Source organism: Camelus bactrianus, chromosome 9 (genome assembly GCF_048773025.1).
Source record: "Camelus bactrianus isolate YW-2024 breed Bactrian camel chromosome 9, ASM4877302v1, whole genome shotgun sequence".
Classification (NCBI taxonomy): domain Eukaryota; kingdom Metazoa; phylum Chordata; class Mammalia; order Artiodactyla; family Camelidae; genus Camelus; species Camelus bactrianus.
The window spans coordinates 7,450,439-7,475,059 of NC_133547.1; the positions used below are offsets into that span (position 1 = coordinate 7,450,439).

Sequence of the window (24,621 nt, forward strand, 5' to 3'; positions counted from 1 at the left end):
AGAAAAGAATCTAGCAATGAAAGCATTACGAGATTAAGATTAGAGATCATGATACTATTAAGAGAGCTCATCGGCTGAGTACTTATTCTCAAAAGTACATTGTCTCAGAAAGTGCTCATATTTATGCTTAAAAGATTATTCAGAACTGGAGAGAAGTTCTGAATTTTGTGGTGAGAATTTGTTGATTATTGAACTCCTTCCTTGGCACCATCAATAGCCTGGACTCCTGGATATGCATCAGGGAGACCCGGACATGGGGGCACGTCTTGAGTTGAGTCTAAGCCTAAATGGTGATGGGAAAGCATTGGACCAAATAAGACCCAGCACACGGTAAGTATTCATTCATTGACTGTCAGATAAATGAAAGGATCAGAGGAATAACCTATGGCATAAGGTGAAGGGCCATGTGTCAGGGTTCTCTGGAGAAGCAGAACCGATACGAGATTGACTGATGGATTGAGTGTAAGAAATTGGCTCATGCAATTTAAGAAATTGGCTTTGTGTAATAAGAGGTTGATTGATTGATGTTAAGGAATTGATTCGGGCAATTTGACTAGCAAATCCAAAATCTATAAGGCAGGTCAGGAGCTTGGACACTCAGGCAGGATTTGATGCTGCAGTCCTGAGTCGTGAGGTTTCACCAAGAAAACTGCTCTTGCCCTTAAGTCCCCTGGATGATTAGATCAAGCCACCTAGATTATCAAGTGTCATCTCCTTTACTGAAAGTAAGTCGATTATAGATGTTAATCACACAAAACACCTTTGCAGCAACACTTAAACTAGTATTTGATTAAATAACTGGATATTATCGCCAAGCCAAGCTGACACAGAAGACTAACCATCACAGACACTGTCAGAGTCAACTGGCAGAAATTAAAGGATTTAAGTTAATAGTTCAGAAAGAACACTTAAGGCTGACTAGACACTGGGGGGATGGAGAAGTAAGTTCCGGGCATCCCTGACCTTTGGCTTCACCTGCTAACTGCTCAGAGTCAGGCAAACTAGCCATAGTTGTTCTGTTTGTCTCATCTGGTCTCCGCTTGTATGGCTTCTTGCAAGAAACCCTATACATTTGGAAGCCTGGATTGAAACAGGGCAGACAGTCCCCTCTCTTTAGGGAAGGGTAGGAGCCACCCAGGCAGTTGGAGGGGTTGTGCTTCCTGGAGGCGGGAGACTAAATTAGGAGCCATCGATAAAAGCAGCTCCTCGTTACTGCCAGGTCCTGGGTGATGCCAGTTCTTAACTCCTCCCGCTGGATCTGTTGTCTTCTACAGTGGAGATACGCGCCCAAGGATCAGGGGGGAAATGAAAAATGCACCACTTTCATTGATACCAGGACCGTTACTGAAAATCTCGCAACTACAGAACTCCTCTGGCAAATGAAGCCAGAGCTCAAGGCTTGGACCTGGAATCTATGTGAAACTTCTGTTCTCTCCTCCTGCAAATCCAAATCGAGTGTCTGGAGCAGGAGAGAGAGAAGAAGGAGAAAGAGAAGAAGAAGGAGAGAGAACCTTGTCCAGGCTTGGGTTCTAGAGTCAAGTCCGTGTGCCCTGCCCAGATGCGCTATTTGTGGGCGCAGAAAGAAAAAGAGGCACAGAGGAGGAGAACTAGATAACGAAACATCCTGGTAACCGTTTCTTACCAGTTTGTAGAACGTAGAAGTAAGCATAGTCAGCAGAATCCCAAACTGCAACTCCCTGCTGGAAAGGGAACATGCCTATACGTGGAGTTTGGACCAAAAATGTCAGGGGCCCCTGCCCTAGGGTAGAGTGCAGACGGAAGCAGCAGGTGCGGATCCTCGCGCCGGGGCCTGAGGCTGGCCCACGAGCAGGCCTGGCTAGGGCTTGGCACACCCTCCCGCAATGCGCACCTGTTATCCAGAATAAAAGTCTCTGTCCCTACATAGTTATCAACTCTTTACTCCATGCGGAATTCATTATTAAGCATCCAGAAAAATATCAACTACTACCCTCACAACCAAGTGAATTGTTATCAGTAACATCCTACTCAGATTTCTGGAGTAAACTAGCTGCCTACAGGAAGGTATAAAACCTTCTGCTATGAACAATGATCACTTAAAGGCATATATGTCTGTCCTGGCCATGATAAATTTGAGTTTGGGTGACATTTGTTGGACCACAGCTATCTTAGCACCTGGAAGTCGGCAAATTATCTAAAAAGCAACCTGCTGGCTGATTACCAAAAATGCACCCAAACACCCATGCAACGCAGCGTTTATCCCTTGTGTGTTCCCTGTGTGCGTCTGTGCTGGGTCCATGACTAAGTTTTAAGCAGTAGAATAAGCTGAAGAGATGCTTGGGATTCCCAAGGTTGGATTATAAGAGACGTTGAAAGCTCCACCTGAGTCTCTTGGAATGTTCTCCCTGGGTAAAGCTGTCACTAACAGGTCCGTCTGCAGGATGGCCACGCTGTGAGGAAGCCCAAGCTAGCCGTGTGGAGAGGCAGCTTTGAGAGAGAGATGCTCAACCAGCTACAGGCGAGCCCAGGGGCGAGGCATGCTGATGAAGAAGCCTTCCGATGCTCCAGCCCCAGGTGTCATCCGGTAGGATGTCAGACCCCAAATGAGAACCGCTCAGCCGAGCCGAGTGAACCCCTAGAACCACGAGATTGCGTTTCAAGCCAGAGGTCAGCAAACTACAGTCTGTGAACCAAATCTGGCCCTGCTGAATATTGTTGGTTGTCACAACCGGGGGAAGGGGTGCTACTGCCATCTAGTGGGTAGAAACTAGGAATATTGCTTCACACGCTACAGTGCACAGGACAGCCCCCCAAACAGAGAGCGATCCAGTCCCCCAAATCAACAGTGCTCAGCCTGAGGTCTGAGCTGGCACTGCCAGACGAAAGGACGGCTCAGAATCTCCATTCAGCGGGCTGCCGAGTGTACACTGCGTGTGTACAATCTGGATGGCAGAGACTAAGCTTCAAAACAGAACCAATGCCTAATAAGATCAGATTTACATTTACATAAACAAGAACATTCACATCTTGAAGGAACAGGAAAGAAATGTAAGTTTTTCCTTTGCTGGGGGAGAGAAAGCAGCAGGAGGTAGAGGTGACCGAAGAGAGAAAAAGATGGAATCTGGGTCATGCGGTCCAGATAAAAAAAGATATGAAGGAGGAACAGAAGAAAGAGGCAGTGGTAATGCTAGTGGCTTTTTTTTTCTTCCAGTATCGTTTCAAGCAATTTTTCACTGGTTTCCTGCAAAGAAGTTATTCTTATCATTTCCTCTTTTAGAAGATTCTAAAAACCAGTCGAAAGAAGCATTCAACTCAGTCTGCTTGATCTGATGGTCAGCTTTCTTGAAAAAAATAATTTGTGTACATACACAAAAAATAATCTGGGGGTATCAAAAGAACCCCAATTTGGCCATTTTAGGTTGAGATCTCCTTTAATATGGTTTCTCCAATTAAGAATTTACAAGTATAAGTTCCATACATATTGTACGTGAACCTGACTAGGGTATTTGTTGGAGGTCTGGCAATTTGTCATTCCTTTTTCAACGCAAAAGAAAAAGGAATGACATTCTGGGGTGGGTTTGTCAGGATAAAACTGCCAATGATGATTGTGTAGTGGGCCAGTGTGATGTTTGTGAGCTTAACTCCTCTAACTTCATCTCTCTTAGATGTCAGTATCTCCCTCCGGCCACCTGAAACCACCATGGGTACTCAAATCAGTGAGTGGCTAGCTCTCATATGTGGCCCCCAGATGAGCAAGTTTTTTAAATTAAGTGAGTGAATAGATAAACAAGATTATACTGTATAGCGCAGGGAAATATATACAAGATCTGGTGGTAGCTCACAGCAAAAAGAAAATGTGACAATGAATATATGTATGTTCATGTATAACTGAAAAAGTGTGCTCTACACTGGAAATTGACACAACATTGTAAACTGACTATACCTCAATAAAATAAAATTTTAAAAAATAAAATAAAAAATAAATTAAATGAGTGGTTTCCCTATGGGACTATTACACGTTCTGAGGACTTACCACCCCCACAAGTTTCCCAGTTGCCAAAGAAAGCCATCGCCAGCTCTTCTCTTCTTCAGAGCTGAAAGCTCTCATGTGATATTTTCACTTTTATTCCAACAAACCCCATTAAAGTAGGCAATTCAAGGACAAACAACAGGCTAATCTCCTACCTACTCACTCAGTCCAAACCACACTCAGTGTCTTTCAACTGAGCAAAATCTTCCCAGTGTTTGTCAACTGGGGTAACCCAGGTACCTCTTCTTGAAACTACGTCCAAGGAAAACCTACTCCTCATGGAGCAGAGTTTATCCACCACCCAATAAAACTTAGGATGGTCAGCCACTAACAGGTGATCCAAGATCCAGGAGAGATTTGTCCAATCATCTGGACTTACAAATGAGACAGACAGACGCAAGTGGCCTCAGATGGTACCAAAGCGCCAATTGTTGTAGAGTTCAAGCAGAGGAGAGAAGTCTGCCCTGAGTGCCTTCGTGGCTGCCAAAGCTGTCAATTGAAGAAAACCACACAACCTAAAAGTTACAAGTTGAGTTTTATTCATGGATCTTACTGAAGACTATAGCTGGGAGAGAGCCTTTCAAGTAGCTCTGAGAAGGTAAGAAAGGAGCCAGGGTATATACAAGGTTTTTTTGCTGGGAAAAAAAAAAAACAAAAAACATGTAGTTGGACATTAAGAGATTGCTGCTGATCACAAAATAGCAGATGTCTCAAGTTATGATTTTAGTGCTTGTCTGTATATGGGAAGATGCAAGAATCTGGGATCACTGAAATTATTCCTTAGATATGTATTTTAACTATCTAGGGCCGGTATCCAAAGCAAAGACTGCTTCCTGTTTTTCTCCAGCCTATATCCTAAGGGTGTACCATTGGTGAGCAGCTGCAGTGGCTAAGGGCTTTATCACTGTGGAACTGGAATCGCAGGCAACGTTCTTTATTTACAGAGCTCTCCGTAATTATGGAAACTTTCCGTATCTCTGGGGACCAGTAGAGTAGCCACTAGCTCTATGTGGCTGTTGAGCATTCATGATGTTGTTCATATGGGTGAGGAATTGGGTGTCCAATTTTATTTGGCTTTAATTACTTTCAATTTAGATAGCTACATGGCCAGCAGCTGAGGAAATAAATTTAAATTTTGTTTAATTTAAATTTCCATGCAGCAAGCGGCCAGCCTATTGATCAGTAAAACTCTAACTCAAAAAAGACTGTTGCACACATGGGTCTCATGTCACATTTTTTCATTCACTGAGGGTAAGGGGGTACGGGATGGAGATAAACGTGGATCCTGGCCAAATTCGTTGAATCTTACAGGCAGATAACTGAAATCTGAATAATCCTTACAAATGCACTGGAGTCGTAATACTCTGTCTATAGAAGATCTAAAAAAGTCAAACTTATATAAACAGAGAGTAGAAGGGTGGTTACCAGGGGCTGGGGGTAGGGGAAATGGAGAGACGTTAATCAAAGGGTACAAAGTTTCCGTTACGCAGCATGGATAAGTTCTGAGGATCTGATGTACAGCATAGAGATGATAGTTAACAATACGGTATTACAGACTGGAAATTTGCTAAGATTGTAAATGTTCTCACCTCAGAAAGAAAAGAGTAACTATGTCAGGTGATGGATATGTTAATTAGCTTGGTTGTAGTAACCATTTCACAATGTATGCATATATCAAATCATCACCTTGCACAACTTAAATATATACACTTTTTATTTGTCAACCATGTGCCAATAAAGCTAGGTAATAAAACCTCTATTTTAAAAAAAACCTGACCTATGGGGTTTGGAGAGCTTCTGGTAGTGAATGCATCAAGGTGCAGTGGGGGGTGACATGCTCAGAGAGGGCATGGAAGCTCCACCCCTCTTCCCCCATATCTCTCCCTATGCATCTCTTCCACTTGGCTGTTCCTGAATTGTAATCCTGTATTAAAAAAACATTAATAGTAAGTAAAGTGCCTTCCTGAGTTCTGTGACTCCTTCTAGCACATTATTGAACCTGAGGAGGGGTTTGTGGAAACCCCTGATTTATACCCAGCCAGTCAGAAGTATCAGGACTTGGGACTGGCCTCTTAAGTGGGGTCAGTCTCGTGGGACTGAGCCCTTAACCTGTGGGGTCTGATGCTAGCTCCAGGTAGTTAATTTCAGAATGAACTAAGTTGTAAGACACCCATCTGGTATCTGGAGAGTTAATGAAGCGGTTTTTAGTATGAGGAAAAACCCTACACATTTGGTGTCAGAAGCATTTTGTGCTTAGAAACAGATCAAAGTAGGAGTCAAAGTCCTCTCCTGTATTCCACTCCTCGTTTGTACTTCTGGAATAAGCCAAAAAAACTCAGGAAAGGATGGCAAAGATACTGATTGCTCTGTCCCAGTGTCTCTTTCCTCTTTAAGGCTGTTGGTCCCCCAGCACCAGAAGACAGATCTAATTGCCTCTGGGGTTGGAACAGTAAAACCAAATTCAGCACCACGGAAAATTCCATGGCTCTCTCTGGTTTGGAGGTGTGCCTCCCACTCGCCTTGGTCATAATATGGCCAACCTGAGATTTATTAGAGATGAATTCTGGTGGCAGATAAGATGTCGTCAACAACACTACTCAAATTGGTTGAGTTGTTCAGTTACTGAGAAAGGGTATGGCTGAGCTTCCTGTTTGCTGATTAAATATACCTCAGGTGTCTTCTTTATGCAAAGCACTGTGTTATCCTTTGGTAAACAGAGCTTACTTTGATGTTGCAACAGAGTATATAGTTCAAAAGGCAGAGAGATATTTCCTTTCTTTTGTTTTGTCTGCCAACTCAAAGTTACTTGCCTAATTCTGCTTTTAAATCCAAGAGATCTAAAGTTTGATGGCTGTCACTCTTCAGTTGAAGCTTGTCCTCCAAAAGAAATATGGTGAAGTCCTAGCCCCCAGTACCTGAGAATGTGATCTTATTTGGAAATTTTATTTTATTTATCTTTCTATTATTTTATTTTTATTTTAACTTGATTGCCTCTGTTAATAGGTGACAGACCTATTTCCAAATAAGGTCTTTTCAGAGGTAATCAAGTTAAAATGACACAGGGAACTATATTCAATATCTTGTAGTAACTTATAATGAAAAAGAATATGAAAAGGAATATATGTATGTATATGCATGACTGAAACACTACGCTGTATACCAGAAATTGGCATGCCATAACTGATTATATTTCAATTGAAAAAGAAGAAAACACTTACGTCCTTCAACCTTTCTACCGTCATGTTACAGTGTTAGAGTATTCTAAATCTATGTACTCACCTTTACCAATGGGTTACTTAATTAGCATTCTTCTGTTTCAGCTTGAAGAACTCCTTTCAGCATTTTTTGCAAGGCAAGTTTAGTGACGATAAACTCCTTCAGCTTTTCTTTGCCTGGGAGAGTCTTTAACTCTCCTTCACTTCTGAAGGATAACTTTGCTGCATGGGGTATTCTTGGTTGGCAGGGTTTTCTCTTGGGCACTTTGAATATATCATTCCTCTCCCTCTTTGTAATATTTCTGCTGAGATATCCACTGGTAATCTTAATGCAGGTTCCCTTGTAAGTTACAAACTTCTTTTCCATTACTGCTTAAGGTATTCTCTTCATGTTTAATTTCTGACAGTTTTTTTTAATAATTACTTTTTCTTTAATATTCCTTTTTTAATGGAGGTACCAGGGATTGAATTCAGGTCTTTTTGCATGCTAAGTTGTTAAGCATGTGCTCTAGCACTGAGCTATGCCCTCACCCCCAATCTTTTACAGTTTTATTATAGTGTTTTGGAGAGGATCTGTTTGAGTTTAGTTTTTTAGGGGTCTATGAGCTTCATGAACTTGGATATATAAATCTCTCCCCAGATTCGGGAAGTTCTCAGCCATTATTTCTTCAAGATTCTACTCCCTTCTCTCTCTCTCCTCCTTCTGGGACTTCAATAATTTGCAGATTTCTTTTTATGATGTCCCATACTCTTTTTTCATTCTTTTTATCTTTTTCTCCTCTGAACTGGATAATTTCAAACTTCCTGTTTTCTAACTCATGGATTCTTTCTTCTGCTTGATCCATTCTGATGTTAGTTCTCTCTATTGCATTTTTTTCATTTCATCCACTGTATTCTTCAGCTGAAGAATTTCTGTTTGGTTCTTTTTTTATGATTTCTATCTCTTTTTTAAACTTTTCATCTTATTCATGTATTGATTTCCTGATTTTTAAATTTTTCTTTGTTTTCTTGTAGCTCACTGAGTTTCCTTAAAACAGCTGCTTTAATTCTTTATAAATAATTTGCAGTTTGGGTATCACTCAGTGACAACTCTAGTACAGTACAGAGTGTGAACTCAGGTGTCACATGTAGGTAACTGTAATCCAGTACAGATCATAGGACTTGGACTCCAGAGTCCAAGCAGCTGGGTGTAAGTCTCACCCAACCACTCGTTAGCTATATAATTCCAGTAAGATTAACAACTTTATCCAGTTTATTAGTGCCTATGAGGTATGGAGTGGGAGAAGAATATAGAAGAAAATAACTTCTGCATGTAATTTGTATAATCATGTTGTGATAAAAGGGTGTAGCACCAGGATACTGGACACTGTATCAGGTGATCAGGATATTACTGACATGTAAGCTCTCTAATTATTGGCTATTCACAGTATCATTTTGATTACTATCACTATCTAGAATTATTTGGCAACTATAAGGAATGAAAAAATATTGAAATATTTAACTACTTGGTTAAAATGTAACATTTGATCTTTATATATAGATTATTCTTTCTGCCTAAACGCATAGTTACTTCCGCCTCTTTTCTTGGCTAAGTTTCAATCAAAAAAATTTTTTTTAATGAAGGCACTGGGGATTGAACCCAGGACCTCATGCATGCTAAGCATACACTCTATCACTGAGCTATACCCGCTTCTTAAGTTCTACTCAATTGAGATAACAGTTTAAATATCACCTCCTTTCATAACTTCACCTGTCCCCTAAACTACTAGAGTTTCCCCTCCTCTGTCTTTTCATAGGTTCCTTCATTTTCACCTTCATGGCACTTATTACACTGTTAGACATGGTTTGGTTTCTTCTCTTTCTTCCTCAAAAGCACAAAAAGGTCAACAGCTGAGTCAGACTTAAATCTGTGGATTCTAAGCACCTTGTGTGACACATAGGTGCTCAGTCTATTGATCTAGCTCAGGAATAAACAGCAGGGAAAAAAAGATGCTGATCGTTCTCTTGACTATAAAATATTCTAATTTAAACGCTATTGCCTTAAAATTTGGGTTTTATAATAAAATTATAACTGAATAATAAAAACTAAGGAGGGGGTGTTGAAGGTTTCAAGCATTCATTTAAGGACACCTCACATATCAGAGACCTCCCATTAGCAGGCAGAAGGGCTTAGGGAGCTGCGCTCCTGGATAGAAACCACAATGTGGAAATGGAGACTCTAGAATTACAAGCAGAAAAATCAATTTTACTGGGAATTTTTAAGTTACTGTGCACTATGTACAGACGCACATAGACAGGTACGCAGGTCAGGTCTTACGTCCATCTACTGTGTAAATATCAGGCCACGAGACAAAACAAAAGCAACGCCAACACAGGAAGGCATCACATGGGCTCATCAGAGAGGCGGATTTCCCTGTCTTCTCGTCACCCTTCAGAACATTGTTTTCACCCAGAGGTTGAGAAAGGCTCTTACTCGATGTGTTCCTGGTGCCTGGAGCTTTGCACGGTTTTGGCACCGCCCCCACCCCATCTCAGTTCTTCCTCATTTACATAATCTTGAAAAGAACAATAAACGGCGAGCACACCCCACACCGTGGATCGTCCAACACAGAGACAAACAGCCAGCCAAACAAACAACGGCGGAAAATCGGCCTCGGGGAAAGAGGCGGAAGCAGCCGGCCGCTCGCATCATGCCGTCTGGGTGGCTCTCCCAGGCGTCGGCTCCCGCGTGGTGCTGGGTGACCGACAGACACCCTGCGGCCTGCCGAGGCCTTCCACAGCTGGAAGAGCAGCGCCGAGGGTTACCAGACCCGGCAGGGCCACGCGCAGAGGCCCGCAGGCCCGGGCAGGGACTGAGCCCGGCGGATCTGAGGCTGTACGGGGAGGGCGGCTGTGCTGTCAAACGTCACTCAGAATCCCTGCCCCCGAATGACAACGGTAAGAACAAAAGAAACGGACTACTAGAGCTTTAATACTGTTGTCCAACAGCATCAGAAACGCAAGAGCAACACTCCTGACTTCGACTCAAGTGAGAACATTCTCGGGGAAATAAACAAGTCACATGTGCGCTTTCTTCATTCAGTGGGAATGCCTCCCAGACCCACGAAGTAGTCTTAGGACAACAGTGTTGTCCAAATTGTGAAGGAGCTGAATGTCCTCCGTGGTCAACTTTGTTACACGTATTCGATCACAAATTTTTTCAAAAAGCACCCGTTCTGACTTCAAATACTTAATCAAAACCTAAAAATTATTTTCTTGACAGCCTCTGACAAGTCAATAAATATTTCAAGAAATTTTTTTAAATTTGGGTTTTGGATCATTCACTAGATGGTCATAATTTTGGCTGACTGAAACTCACAGGAAAGTGGTAGAAACCTAGATGTTTCTTTTCTTTCTTTTTTTAAATATATTTTTATTAGTTTAGTCAGTTTACAATGCTGTGTCAATTTCTGGTGTACAGCACCATACTTCAGTCACATAGGAACATACATATATTCGTTTCCATATTCTTTTTCACCATAAGTTACTATAAGACATTGAATATAGTTCCCTGTGCTATACAGTAGAAACCTGTTGTTTATCTATTTTATATACAGTAGTCAGAATCTGCAAATCTTGAACTCCCAATTTATCCCTCCCCACCCCCTTCCCCCTCTGGTAACCATAAGTTTGTTTTGTGTGTCTAGGAGTCTGTTTCTATCTTGTAAGTACGTTTGTTTTGTTTGTTTTGTTTTGTTTTTAAATTCCACATATAAGCAATATCATATGATATTTGTCTTTCTCTTTCTGGCTTACTTCACTTAGAATGACAATCACCAGGTCCATCCATGTTGCTGCAAATGGCATTATTTTATTATTTGGATGTTTCTTTCAGTGCTCCTAGAGTCAATATTCCATATATTCAGTGGGCACTCCCCCTTCTGCTTGTCATGTGAACATGGGAAGCCATTGGCCCTTAGAGCCCTCCACTGGGGGGAAGCAATAAAAAACAATTGTTATTGTGGATTTTCATTGTGGCAGATACGAGAACTCTCCTAGCTCAGTCCCCAAAGCCTGGAAGCAGTTGATAAATTCTCAGTGTGTTAATGATTAAATGGCAAAGGAGAACTGGCTCCTATATTCTAGTTATGGTTTAATATAAACTCAACCTCACAGCAGGGAGTCTAAAGGAAGTTATTGACTTGTGCTCAAAAAGAGAGATATCAATCCGTGATTTCTCAATTTCCTTCCAGCATTTTATCATCATTATATCTATTTATTTAGTTTCAACTTTTTAAAATTTATCTTCAAATTTAAAGAAATCTTAGAAGAAATGCACAAAGAATTCTTGTATACAATTAACACAGATTTACTAGTGGTAACATTTTGCAACATTTTCTCTCTTTTCCTCACATATAATATTAATTTTTTTTCTTAGCCATTTGAGAGTAAGTTACAGCTCTTATTCCCTTTTATCCCTCAAAACTTCGGTGTATATTTTCTAAGAACAGAGATGTTTCTTTTATAACCACACAAAAATGATAGAAGCTGGGGGATTTAGTATTGCCACAACATTATCTTCTAATTCACATTGTGTATTCAAATGTGGCCAACTGTCCCAATAATAAAATAATAGCGTATTTTGTGGCCTAGGAGCCAACCCAGGATTTAGATTACATTCTTCTTTAACCTGGAGCATATCCTCAGCTTTTCTTTTCTTTTCTTTTCTTTTCTTTTCTTTTTCATTAACAATTTGACAATTTGAATGGTACCAGACAATTATTTTGCAAAAATAGGACTCAATTAAATGTTTTTAAATTGTATTGTTTTTCTTATTTTGGTGGGGGAGGTAATTAGGTTTATTTATTTCCTTATTTATTTTAAAGGAGGTTCTGGGGATTGAACCCAGAACTTCATGCGTGCTAAGAACGCATACTACCCCTTGAGCTATACCCTCTGCCCGCTCAATTACATTTTATAGAATGTGTTCTCACTAATGCATTCAGGTCTAGAGTTCATGTTTTAAATATGCCACATAGAAAGGAAGGAGGGGAGAGGGTAAATTTGCAGGGGAGAAATGTAACAAACATTGCCTCGGCCAAGTGGTCAAAGTCAACTTCAGCAGTGATATGTCAGACTGACATATCATTTTACCTCTGTGCTCTTCCACTCCCAAACCCATAAACCCAGCCTAATCTTGAGAAAACATTGGGCAAACCCCAACAGAGGGACTTCTCCAAAATACCTGACCAGTACTCCTCAAAACTGTCAAGGTCAGCAAAAACAAGAAAACTCTGAAAAACTGTCACAGCCAAAAGAGACTTAAAGAGGCATAAAAACTCAATTTAATGTGGTGTCTGGGATGGGGTCTTGGAACAGAAAAAGGACATTAGATAAAAATTATGGAAATCTGCATAACTTACGGACAGTGGGAACTCTTTGTATTGTCTTTGCAATTTCTCTATACATGTAAAACTGCTGTAAAAAATAAAGCTTATTTTAAAAAAGAAAAGAAAAAACAAAAAAATGTAAATAAAGCTTATTTAAATAAATTTTTTTAATTCACCACATTTCTCCATCCTTGAGCTTGTTACTAAATTCCCAGTTTTCTCCCATGAGTTCAAACCCAAATTACCCCTGAATGTTCTCTGAATGACTTCACAGTTGCTCAATATCCTCAATCTTGTGATCATCTACTTTTATCAGCAGGCACACTCCTCAATAAACTAGGAAAGATTAATGATTGCTTTACCTTTATTATAAAACTAATCTCCCAGCAGCTCCTGCAACTGCCAACAGTGACTACAGTTGAAACTCTTACACGAGCTACAAAGAGCTCTTCGTGATGACAGACGACTATGTGTGGTTTGAAGGGATACCTTTCCCATCCACAGGTTACACACCTGAACTCTTGAGAGACGTGTGGGAGAATTTTGTGTTTAAAGATGAAGACGTCATATTGCTGACTTACCCCAAATCAGGTAAGGAAGTGGAATCAGATACTGAGACAGGCTCATTTATTCAGTAGACAAATGGAATGCTTTCTATATGTTGACAGTGCATTGGGAGGAATAGAACTGTGCCCTAAGACCACTTACGTTCAGAGAAAAGGATTTAGCCAGGCAGTTACACAGTCAGATGAGTGCTCAGAGTGGGTAATCTAAAGGTATTAGGGGACCCATAGGAGTGAATCTTGAGGCAGATTCAGGTGTTTGTGCAGAGGAGTGGAGGAGGATGATCAGTGAGGTCTACAGAGGAAATGGGGATGGGAGGTAATTACATGAGATGATATATGTGTTAATTAGCTTGATTGTGGTCATCATTTCACAATGTATACATATATCAAATCAATGTGTTGTACACCTTAAATATATACATTTTTATTTCTTAGTTATATCAATAAAACAGGGGGAGTGGGGCAGGGAATAAAACACAACTATCACAGTCAAAAAAAAGTGGAAGAAGTAGCATCTAAATTGAGATGAAAAGAATGAATGTGAAACTATTTTGTGAAAAGGAATATTTTCAGTTAAAGGTATCAGCATGGATAATGGTCAGGGATTAGAAGAGATCCTGGCAAATCCAAGGGACTGAAAGGGGGTGGATCATGTTTCTATGGATGGAGGGGTAGTAGAGGGGCTGCAACTGGGCAAGGACTAAGGCTGAAGACATTGAAAGTGGTGTGACAGTGAAAAACCAAGGGCCATGGAAATATATTCAAAGGAGTTAAGCAAATAGCCAAAAGGTAGAAGCAACCCAAGTGTCCACTGACAGGTGAATGGATAAACAAAATGTAGTGTATACATATAATGGAATATTATTCAGCCTTAAAAAAGAATGAAGTTCTGACACATGCTACATGGATGAACTGTGAAGACATTATATTAAGTGAAATAAACCAGTCACTGTATGATTCTACTTAAATGAGGCATCTAGAGTAACCAGACTCACTAAAAAAGAAAGTAGAATAGTAGTTACCAGGGACTGGCAGGGACTGGAGGTGGGAGGGGAGTAGAAAGTTATTGTTAATGGGTACAGAGTTTCAGTTTTACAAGATGAAAAAGTTCTGGAGATTGGTTGTGCAACAGTGTAAGTATACTTAACACTACTGAACTTTATACACTTGAAAATGGTTAGGGTGGTACATTTTATGATAGGTATATTTTATCACAATTTTTTTAAGTCAGATGAAAATGATTGACCATAATTTTTGTTTCTTAATCCAGGAACGAACTGGTTGATTGAAACAGTCTGCCTGATTCACACCAAAGGGGATACCAAGTGGATCCAATCTGTGCCCATATGGGAACGCTCACCCTGGGTAGAGAATGTCACTGGATATGATGTAATAAAGGATAAGGAAGGCCCACAACTCATCAGTTCCCATCTCCCCATCCAACTCTTCCCCAAGTCTTTCTTCAGTTCCAAGGCCAAGGTCAGTGCACAATAGTCAAGATGTGTTTGATGAATGCTTGTCACACTTTAATTTGCCTGGGTGGGAATCACCTGGAGATCTGGTTGAAATGTAGTTGTATTCAGTAGGTATGGGGCGGGGCCTGAGATACTGTATCTGGTGGTGCCACCGTGCAGACTTGAACACAAGGGTGTAAAATCATTCTACAGGTTATACTAGCCAGATATAAACCAGAGACAAAGTGAAACAATAATGTCAAATCTTAGAAAACCTCCTTTTAAACCCAATCAGACTTTATAACTGTGTTATATACCAGATAACCCCCTTGTGTTGCTCTAAAAAATAATTCGTCAATAAATGCCTCCTGTCGTTTAGGTCGAAGCACTGGAGTTACCCATAGGAGAGGCAGCATATTCATAAGTCAATGCCTAAATTCAGGGCAACTACCGGTCCTGGCTGGGTTTTGTAACCACCATGTATTTCTTTTCTTTCTTTCTTTCTTTTTTTTTTTTTTTTTTTTTTTTTGGTGAGGAGGATTAGATTTTTTTTTTTTAATGGATGTACTGGGGATTGAACCCAGGACCTCATGCATGCTAAGCATGTGCTCTACCATTGAGCTATACCCTTCTCCCCTCTAACCAGTATATACTTCTATAAATAGCTGTCTATTGAGCTTAAGCAGCTACCTGACTCTCTGGTGGGGCTGACAGATGGTGCCCAGAAGGGGCCATGGGTATCCAGGATCTAGCATATCTCAGATTTTTTTTAGAAACATAATTTCCTAGAAAGGGTTAATTGGTTTGTAATTTTTTTTAATGTTTTATGCTTAAATTAGATTGTGAAGCAACAAAGATATATTGGATAGCACAGAGAAATACAGCCACTATTTTGTAATAAGTTTGATGAAGTATAATCTATAAAACTATTGAATCACTATGTTGTACACCTGAAAGCAATAGAATATTGTAAATCAACTATACTTCAATTTAAAAAGTAGATTGTGAAGCTTAGAATATTATTCAGTTCTCTTGGAAATTTCACAATGTGTTGCAGCACAATAAAGGTTTGTTTTTTTTTAAAGCCATCACTTTCCAGGATTATTTCTAATCCACCTAGCTACATATGACTTACTGATTTTGTTAAATCCCTATGTAGGGAAACTGAGGCCCAGAGAGAGTTGAGGCCTAGAATAATGTCTCAAAGCTGGTGCAGAATGCAGAGTATAACTCAGATGTTCAAATGCCAATTGTTCTCGCATGTGTGTGCGTATGTGGGCACTAGTCTTAAATATGAGCTTGTTGAATCTTCACACATGTACAAACTAGGCAACTACCTTGCAGATCCAGGTTTAGAAGATTTCCACTTCCCCAGTAACTTTCCTCCTGCACCCTCCCATCAATGCCAACCCACAGAGGTAACCACTCCCTAGGCTTCTAACTCTATAGATTAGTTTTGCTTGTTCTGGAACCTCGTATCCATAGACTCAGACCACATGAATATCTGGCTTCTTTCACTCAACCTAATTGTTGATTTGCAAGCTCCTTAGGAGCTTGCCAGGCATAATCTGAAACTGGACCCCATATGCAGAGGGCAGGAAGAGGCAGACCACTCCAGACTGGGAGGTGGCAGGTTTAATTAGCAAGGGAACTTAACTCACCAGGAGGGTTGTCTTGGGCAGCTGCAAGGCCATTAGCTTTCTGCACCTGCCCACCCAATCTTAAAAGTTTACATAGAGGCTTTAGTTGAGTTCAGTCACGTACACACTCCAGATGGTCTCAACACCACATTACCATCTCAAGACTGGGTCCTTGGGGGGGCTTCCAGGGCAAGAAAGGCAAATGGAACACACATTCCAAGGACACAGAAAGGGGTGAGGTGCCTCCAGTTGCCCGGGTCCAGCTCACAGGTCAACTGGCAGTCATGTCCTCTCCAGGGCTTCCCCCAACAATAATGTCTCAGATTTATTCATGGTGTTGTGTGTGTATGTGTATTGCCGTGTATCTACGAGGATAACGTAATTTGTCAATCTATTCTGCTAGTAAGCTTTAAACTATAGTACACAAATATAATATCACACAACTTTTAAAATCTTCCAGTGCTTCCCATTGTGAGTAGAATAATATTATCCCAAAGGGAAAGGATGATACTTTGCTTTTCCATTGTTTTATTCTTAGTATTATCCCAGTGACTGGTTCGTAGGAACTTTAAAATAAATATTTGATTAATGAATGCAATAACTAATTTATTAAAAGGATCCACTGATATTTAATGGGCATTTTCTAGGAACTGGCTTTTTCTCTATTTTTATGATGATCGAGAAAGTTGGAAAACAACTGTATTGATTTTTTTTTATTATCGTTTTTTTCTCTTTAAGTTGATTTATCTCATCAGGAATCCCAAAGATACTTTGGTGTCTGGTTACTTTTTCTGGCGTACTACAACATTTGTTAAGAAGCCAAAGTCACTGGAACAATATTTTGAATGGTTCATGCAAGGAAATGGTGAGTGAATGTAAATTATGGAAACTGGGGGATTGCCAGAGTCCCTTATGAGACCTCTTTTTTTTTTTTTTTTTTTTCCACTCAGCCTGATGCCTCTGCATCTTACCAATGCATGGGTACAAGGCTCCATCACCACTGGAACCCAAATTGTATAATACTTTCTTGCAAAGCAGCGGAACCTCAGCCATCCTTTCAGCTTGCCCCATCATAAACTATCCTAGCTAATTTCTGAGTCTCCAGGACCTAGTACTAACACAGAGCGCTCACGTTCTTCTCTACTCTCCTAATCTGTGGCTTTCTGAAAGTTTTCATTGCCTTCCTGGACAGCACAATCTTAACTTTTGATCATTTCTTAGATGTATCTTTCTGAAACTCCCTTAATACTCTTGTTCTATCTGTCTCAAAACTGCATGCATTACCTGTAGGATCTCTGTATTTTTAATTATGCAGAATTTCTAGGCTTGCTCAGATATTTGAAAATTTGCAGTTTTTCTCAAAACTATGTGACCAGCTGGATATCTCTGCTGTGATATGTCTCCCTGGCTTCAGACCTGTTTCTCTAACAGCTCATGGACATCTTCGCTGGAGAGAACCATAGATAACTCTAATTCAGGATGTTCAAAATTGAGGGGGAGGAGGCAGGACGGTCCTATCAGTTGCCACTGGGGAGAGTTGATCTCTGTTTTGGGATGGGGAGGGCCGATTAAGTGCTGTAACCAGACCACCCCTGAACCCTCACCCACCAGAGGATAGCAAGGTAGAGAGCATTATACCCACCTAGTGTCTCTGGAGGAAGAGTCACCAAGGAGAGCCCAGAGACGCATTTCCTGCCCTGGACCCGGAAACATCTTCCCTCCAGTTACCTACACACACCCTCTTACTCATAGGCAACCATCGGGTCACGGGCGTGTGGACCTTGCCCTTTGACTGGGGCCCAAGACTATTTACTAAAGAGGGCTCCTAGCTGGGGGGCGGGGAGCGTGTCCAGCAGAACTTCCTTCTGGGTGAGTGGAGGGTTTGGTGATGGTCCCGGGGATGTAGCAACAGTCGAGAGTCCTGACGCTGTAACTAGCTCACCGTATGACCTTTAGCAACTCCGAATCACTGGACATAGTTTCTGGATTTGTAGAATTAAAGGGTTAGTCTAGATCAAAATTAAAATTAAAAAAAAATTGAACACATTTCCTCCCAAATCTCAAACTTCTACTGCAGGTTTAACTTATTCAATAAATAGAACCACCCCTCACCCAAAGGCTAGCATGACTCTGACATTTCACAGGTGTCATCTCTTTCCCACCCCATTTCCTCGTGCCCCTCGCCACCTTCCTTTATCTAGTCCAAGTCTCACAACCTTGATTAATATCTTCGTTCTGGTCTCTCTATTTAGGAAGTCATCCTTCTCAACTCTCTCTATATAAAATAGCACCTCTCCCCATGGCTGCAGTTTTATCTTTTTTTCCCCACCTTAGGGTTCATCACCAATGAGTATGGATTCTGTTTATTTGTTTGTTCCACGTGTCTCCCCACTAAAATGTAGGCTCTTTGGGTTGTTCCTTGTTGAGTCCAGGCTCTAGAGTGGTGCGTACCACATAGTAAGCAGCTAACACGCCTTGGCTGAAGAATGAATGTTCATTTGCCACTCCTTCCATCCGGGCTCTGTTAACCAGATCCGCTGCTACTTCTCACCTTCAGTAACATCACAGGCTCGTTATTGATGTCCTCAGCTGTGTGTCCTCCGGCCCCTCTAGGCTATGTTGTAACCATCTGTTACACATTGAACAGTTCATATTCCCCGATTTTTTTCTGTCAGCATCAAAGTCCAATCTTCAAAGCTTGCAGGTCGTAGTTCTTATCGAGCTGATCCTGGGTGAACTCTAGAGCCCTGGCTCCTGCTTTGCTTCGGGTTACTCCTTCAGAAAAAGAGCAACAGTGAAACATACGGCAGAAACCTAGACATGAAAAGAACAACTGCCCAGTGCTGGAGCTGATCTTGCCATTTGGTGTATAAAATAGTCTGGATTGTGCTTCAGCTGTCACCAAAAATCCAGGAAAGTCCAGTCCGTAGTGGTGGGTGATGAAGACGTATCTTGTAAACCTCACCACTCTCCCAATATCTTGCCTATGTGTGCCCTGTTACTCCCACACAAGGAGAATGGAAAAAAAAAAAAAAGCAAAGGCTGTTGGAATGTACCTATCAACCAAAAATTCTAAATGCTGAACAGACTAGGGGCAACAAGAATACCAGTCCTCAGGACATATGGGTCTCTGGAGAGGATCTCCCTTAGAGACCCTTGAAACCTGGGTGCAAAACCTGCTCCAGATGAACTAGGCTTATTAGAGTGTAAATACATAATGTTGAATAGCACTAATTTACTCAGTAAATAGTTATAACAGGCCTAAATGTGCCCTATGTTGTGCTAGCAGTTGTGCCCACAGGAGTGAAGCTAATCCATGAGTCCCTGCTTTCATAGAGTTTGTAATCTACTCACTCTCTCTGCCTCCCCCCGCCCGCACGCAGTGATATACGGATCATGGTTTGACCACATTCGTGGCTGGATGTCCATGAGAGAGAAGGAGAACTTCCTGATACTGAGTTACGAAGAGATGAAACGGGTAACTATTGTTCTTACAGTTAGCACACGCTCTCTCTCACCATCTTCACACCCTCTAACTTCCCTCCGTTTCTCTGTGTCTCTACTCCACCTTCTCAGTCAAAGGTTAGCCTTGTGAATGGTCATTAGGAGGGAGAATAACGACCTGGGTCTTCATTGCCCTACTTCTGGTTGACACTTTCCGAGCTCCATGCTCTCTCTCTTCATTGTGTTCTTCTTTGTTTCGTCTTACATCATCTTAAGGACTTCCTTCAAGCACTGGCTTATGCTCACACTGGCAACTGGTCCTGTCATTTTTAGAGGTAGGTCACATGCTGCTGCTGATACCCTAGTGGTGGGAGGGGTCTGAGAAACAAGATGGGAATGGGGAGAAGCAAGTTTGGTTCCAGAGATACGTCTGACATCCCAGATTGACTGATAGAAGAAAAAGGAAGTCATGAAATCAATCTGGGTGATTCTGCTGAGAGGCCAAATACTGGATACACTAGTGATGGGCAGGAAAAGCTGTCAGACGATGCTCAAAATCAGTAAAAGTGGGGGAGGATATAGCTCAAGTGGTAGAGCACGTGCTTGGCGTGCACGAGGTCTTGGGTTCAATCCCCAGTACCTCCTCTATAAATAAATAAATAAACCTAATTACCCACCCCCACAAAAAAAATCAATAAAAATGATTAAGCCATAGGAAGAAGAACTTTACCTATTAGTGGTATCTTGGAGAAAAGAGAAAACAACATAAACACAGGCTTTTGCTTCTATCTGAGAAACATTATTTCCTATCATCTTCTTCTAGCTACTTCTGTCCAATGCTCTATGGTCTTCTCATGAATTTCATTTTTACCAGAGAGATTTTTGTAACAAGTTTAGCTCATGTACCTCAGGTACATGCTCTCATACCTTCCTATAATCATGCTTCAAGTCGCAAAATGAACTTTTATTATAGTAATCTCTACAGTTGTATGGGGTTTTTTTGTTAGATCATATTGAAAGCTCATGGAATAAAGAAAAAAATTAAAGAATTATATCTCTAAGAGGAAAATCTATGATTCAAAGTGAAACCTTTCTAGTTTTAAGAATCCATCTTCTTATAATAATCTCCCAGGATCAGGTGCCAAGTACGAATTATTAATACAATATCTGAGGAGATATAGTAAAACTCTATTGTGTTATTCAAATGTTAGTTGTGGAAAACAGTACTATTCAAGTACATGGCTAGGATTTGAAATCAACCCCTTAAATCGTTGCCAAGTTCTTCCTGAACATCTCCTTGCTCAATCCTGATCATAATTGTCTAAGAGGCCCTTCCAAAGCCAGTTTAGAAAACCCAGGTCCTACGTTTTACTGTTAAGGTGCCCTGAACTCAGCAATACTGGGAAATCCGTGGTGATCTCACATCTTTTACACACTGCGTCTTCCTTCTTTACTTTCCCCCTTTCGTCCTCCCGGTCACGTCCAACTCAATTCCTTCTCATCTCTGTGCATTTTTTTCCCTTTTCCTCTTCCCCTCTTCCTCCTCGTCCTGCTGTTTCCGCCTTCTCATCTCCTTTGCTATGTTCTTTCTCTTTCATACACTCTTATTTTTCTTATTTCTTCTAGGACACGAGAAGCACTGTGGAGAAGATCTGCCAATTCCTGGGCAAGAAACTAGAGCCGGAAGAACTAGACTCCGTCCTCAAGAACAGCTCCTTCCAGGCCATGAAGGAGAACAAAATGTCCAATTTTTCCCTCCTGAGGGGTTCTCATTTAACAGAGAATGCAAGTCTTTTGAGAAAAGGTAAAAGAAAATGGTCTGCCTTCAGAATGTATCAGAATATGCAGAGGACATTCTTGTGCTTGCAAGAGGGTACTCACCGTTGGGACTACGGACTGTTTGAATGTATCGACTTTAATTGCTCATCACTTGAGAACTTCTCATATGAGTCCTTATCAGGGGGTCTCTTTTTATAGTACTGATGTGGTCTGTAGGCACTTGGAGAAAGTTTATTAGGCCTGGCATGGTCATCTGACTTATGCGAGGTCATTCAGTCTCTCCTCAGAACATGACGTGGAGATACACATTCCACAAACAGTAACCAGATTAATTCACTACTTTTGCCAATTTGCCAGTTGTGATTGGCCTGAAAAATAAGGACAGGATTGGGAGAGGTCATGCTGGTGCTACTCCGCTGGTGATTTAGCATAGAGAAATATCGTGAACAAAAAAAAATGTATAAAGAATAATTCAACTGGAAAAAGGAACATGGAGAGACTTTTCACTTAGCTGAGAGTCTATCTTGCTATCAGACATTGTAAAGCCCCCTGTGATGAAAGGTGAATCATTTCCAAATCCTTGGGCCCCAGATGAATGAACAGTATCTATTGCATGGAGTGGGAGGAGCCCATTTCCCTGGAACCCAATAGTTCAAATATGTCCAGGATGCTAACCCATGGAAGGAAGAAACTAAATGATTCAAAAGGCCTCAAACAGGTGGGGGCTGCCACCCAGGGCAGAGGGGGGCACCATCCCAGTGGGCCAGGAGGTCAGAGCATGAAGACAAAGAGGCGTCTTCTGAATCCTTAAAATCTAATGGAATTTGCCCTGCTAAGTTTTGGATTTGCTTGAGATCCATGATCCCTTTCTTCTTTCTGATCGCTCCCTTTTGGAATGGGAATATCTATCCTGTGCCTTTCCTACCGTTTTATTTTGGAAGCAGACAACTTGTTTGGCTTCACAGGTTCACAGCTGGAGAGGAATCTTGCCTCAGTGTGGATCATGCCTTGAGTCTCACCCATGCCTCATTTACAGGACATACAGATGAGATTTTTGGATTTAAGGGTTGATGTTAGAATGGGTTGACTTCTGGCCAGTTGGGATGGGGTGAATGTATTTTCGCATGTGAGAAGGATAGGAATGGTGTGGGATGGGGTGTCCAGAAGGCAGAGCATTATAGGATGAACCACATCGCCCCAAAAGAACCAATGGTCATTCTGCTATATTAGCTCTGATCTCCAAGTCAAGTAGACATAAGAAATAGATCTAGGAAGATATGTGTTGGGGTCTTGGGACCTATCCCTAGATCTGACCTGGGTCTCTATTTTATGTTTGGTAGGCATTTCTGGGGACTGGAAAAATTACTTCACAGTGGCCCAAGCTGAAGCCTTTGATAAAGCATTCCAGGAGAAATTGGGAGATCTTCCTCCAGAGCTGTTCCCATGGAAATAACGTTCAAAAGCTTCTGGATCTTACATGCATATTGATCTTTGTTCTCCTGTCCATGTACATGTGAATGAGTGGGGATAATTGCATAAAACTTGTTATTTCATCCTGGAGCCTTGAATTATCAAATCTCTGCATCCTTGATGACTTGACTGTTAAAAGTTAATAGGATACCCCTAAAAAAAATTACCAGGGTACCCCTAATTCACTTTGTGGCATCCCAGATTTTTTTAAAAGTTTATGTTTCATATATACAGAATGATACAGAAATAACATAAGTATTGCCAAAAATTATGTCAATATTTTTATTAAAATGAGAAATAAAATTATGGAGCAGTGGAGGCGGCTTCTCTTTCCATTACCTGTATCTGTATGACATTATTATAATGAGTATTATTATTATAGAGTATATAATTCCCAATCAAGCATTATTCTCTTACTGTGTGGCATCTGACTGTAAACAACATACTGTATTTATGGAAGCTTTTAAAACTTAGAAAAATGGTCTACTGTATAATGCATTCATCAACTTACATTTCCACTCGGTGTTTTATATTTGGGTGTCACTGCATGTTGATTATAAAACTAGTTCATTATTTAGTATTGAGATTTATAATTTAGTTACCCATTCTTCTGCAGATGAATTTGGAGATCTTCCCCACCAATTTTCCCTGTTTAAAACACTGCTTCAGCCTAACAGATGGTCTATCCTAGAGCATGTTTAACAGATAAGTGAATCAAGAAAACGTGGTATATACAAACATTGGGGTATTACTGAGTCTTAAAGAAGAAAGAAATTCTGCCATTTGTAACAACGTGGATGAACCTGGAAGATATTAAGCTAAGTAAAATAAGCCAGATTGGACTGCTTCTTTTCATCCTCCTGGATAAGGTAAGGGAGCAGGTCCTGGGATGGACTTCTCTTTTTAAGCTACCTCAGCCTCCAGATAAGTCCAATCTTGTTCCCAGCCCTGGACAGCAGGAGGGGCATGCTGCTTTGTCTCACCTGCTGTTTCTGTTTCTTTTGATGCAAAGACAAGACCTCTTTTTGGTCCAGGAGATCCTCCCAGAGGAAGCAACATAAGAACTGCCCATGTTTGTGTATTCCATTTGGCTCTGGGCATGGGTCTCTTGGAAAGATGGGCTTGCTGTGTTGGGAAGCATAGAGTTCTGTCTTGGACAAAACGATTGCAGTGTGACTTTTTTCTATGCCTATGCTGTATTGAAGTAATGGGGACTGGGTTGTGTTGCAAATAAATAATTTGCTTGTTGTTGTTTATTTAAAAAGCCAGATCGAAGGACAAATAGCACATGACTCCACTTACATGAGGAATCTAAAATAGTCCAACTCGTAGAAGAAAGAGAATGTAGAATGATGGTTGTCAAGGGCTGGGGAAAGGGGAAATGGGGAGTTGCCTTTTAACAGGTACAAAGTTTCAGTAATACAAGATGAATAATTCCTAGACATTTACTGTGCAATGTTGTGCCTATAGTTAATAATACTGTGTTGTGCATTTAAAAATTTAAGACGGAAGGGGGCCAAAATGGCAGAGTAGAAGGACGCTCGTAGCTCACCTTCTCCCACAAATACACCAAAACTCACATCCATGGACCCACTCAGCCAACCAGAGCACCTGCGGAACTCCGACAGAACATCGCCCTCTTCAAAAGACAGACACCAAAAATCTGGTAGAAGAA

The 24,621-nt window shown here is 41.0% G+C and overlaps 1 protein-coding gene across 2 annotated transcripts; it reads left to right on the plus strand.

Annotated features, from left to right (window-relative positions):
• The first annotated feature begins 4,417 nt into the window (after positions 1-4,417).
• Positions 4,418-23,262, plus strand: SULT2A1 (sulfotransferase family 2A member 1). Of its 2 annotated transcripts, none has more exons than XM_045510630.2 (7): positions 4,418-4,607; positions 12,981-13,184; positions 14,430-14,638; positions 16,992-17,118; positions 19,637-19,731; positions 21,324-21,501; positions 22,817-23,262. In XM_045510630.2, exons 2-7 carry the CDS (start codon positions 13,049-13,051, stop codon positions 22,927-22,929), a joined length of 858 nt encoding a protein of 285 aa, XP_045366586.1. In that variant the 5' UTR covers positions 4,418-4,607; positions 12,981-13,048; the 3' UTR covers positions 22,930-23,262. The 2 variants fall into 2 exon arrangements, with proteins under 2 accessions (XP_045366586.1, XP_010945180.1); XM_010946878.3 differs by having other exon boundaries at positions 12,984-13,184.
• The last annotated feature ends 1,359 nt before the right edge of the window (positions 23,263-24,621 follow it).

Bases quoted from the DNA above. Each gene is read 5' to 3' on its own strand.
- SULT2A1 (XM_045510630.2), top strand. From the start codon at position 13,049: ATGACAGACGACTATGTGTGGTTTGAAGGGATACCTTTCCCATCCACA. The intron at 13,185-14,429 runs GTAAGGAAGTGG...TTCTTAATCCAG, and splicing joins GCTGACTTACCCCAAATCAG to GAACGAACTGGTTGATTGAA. The intron at 17,119-19,636 runs GTGAGTGAATGT...GCCCGCACGCAG, and splicing joins ATGGTTCATGCAAGGAAATG to TGATATACGGATCATGGTTT.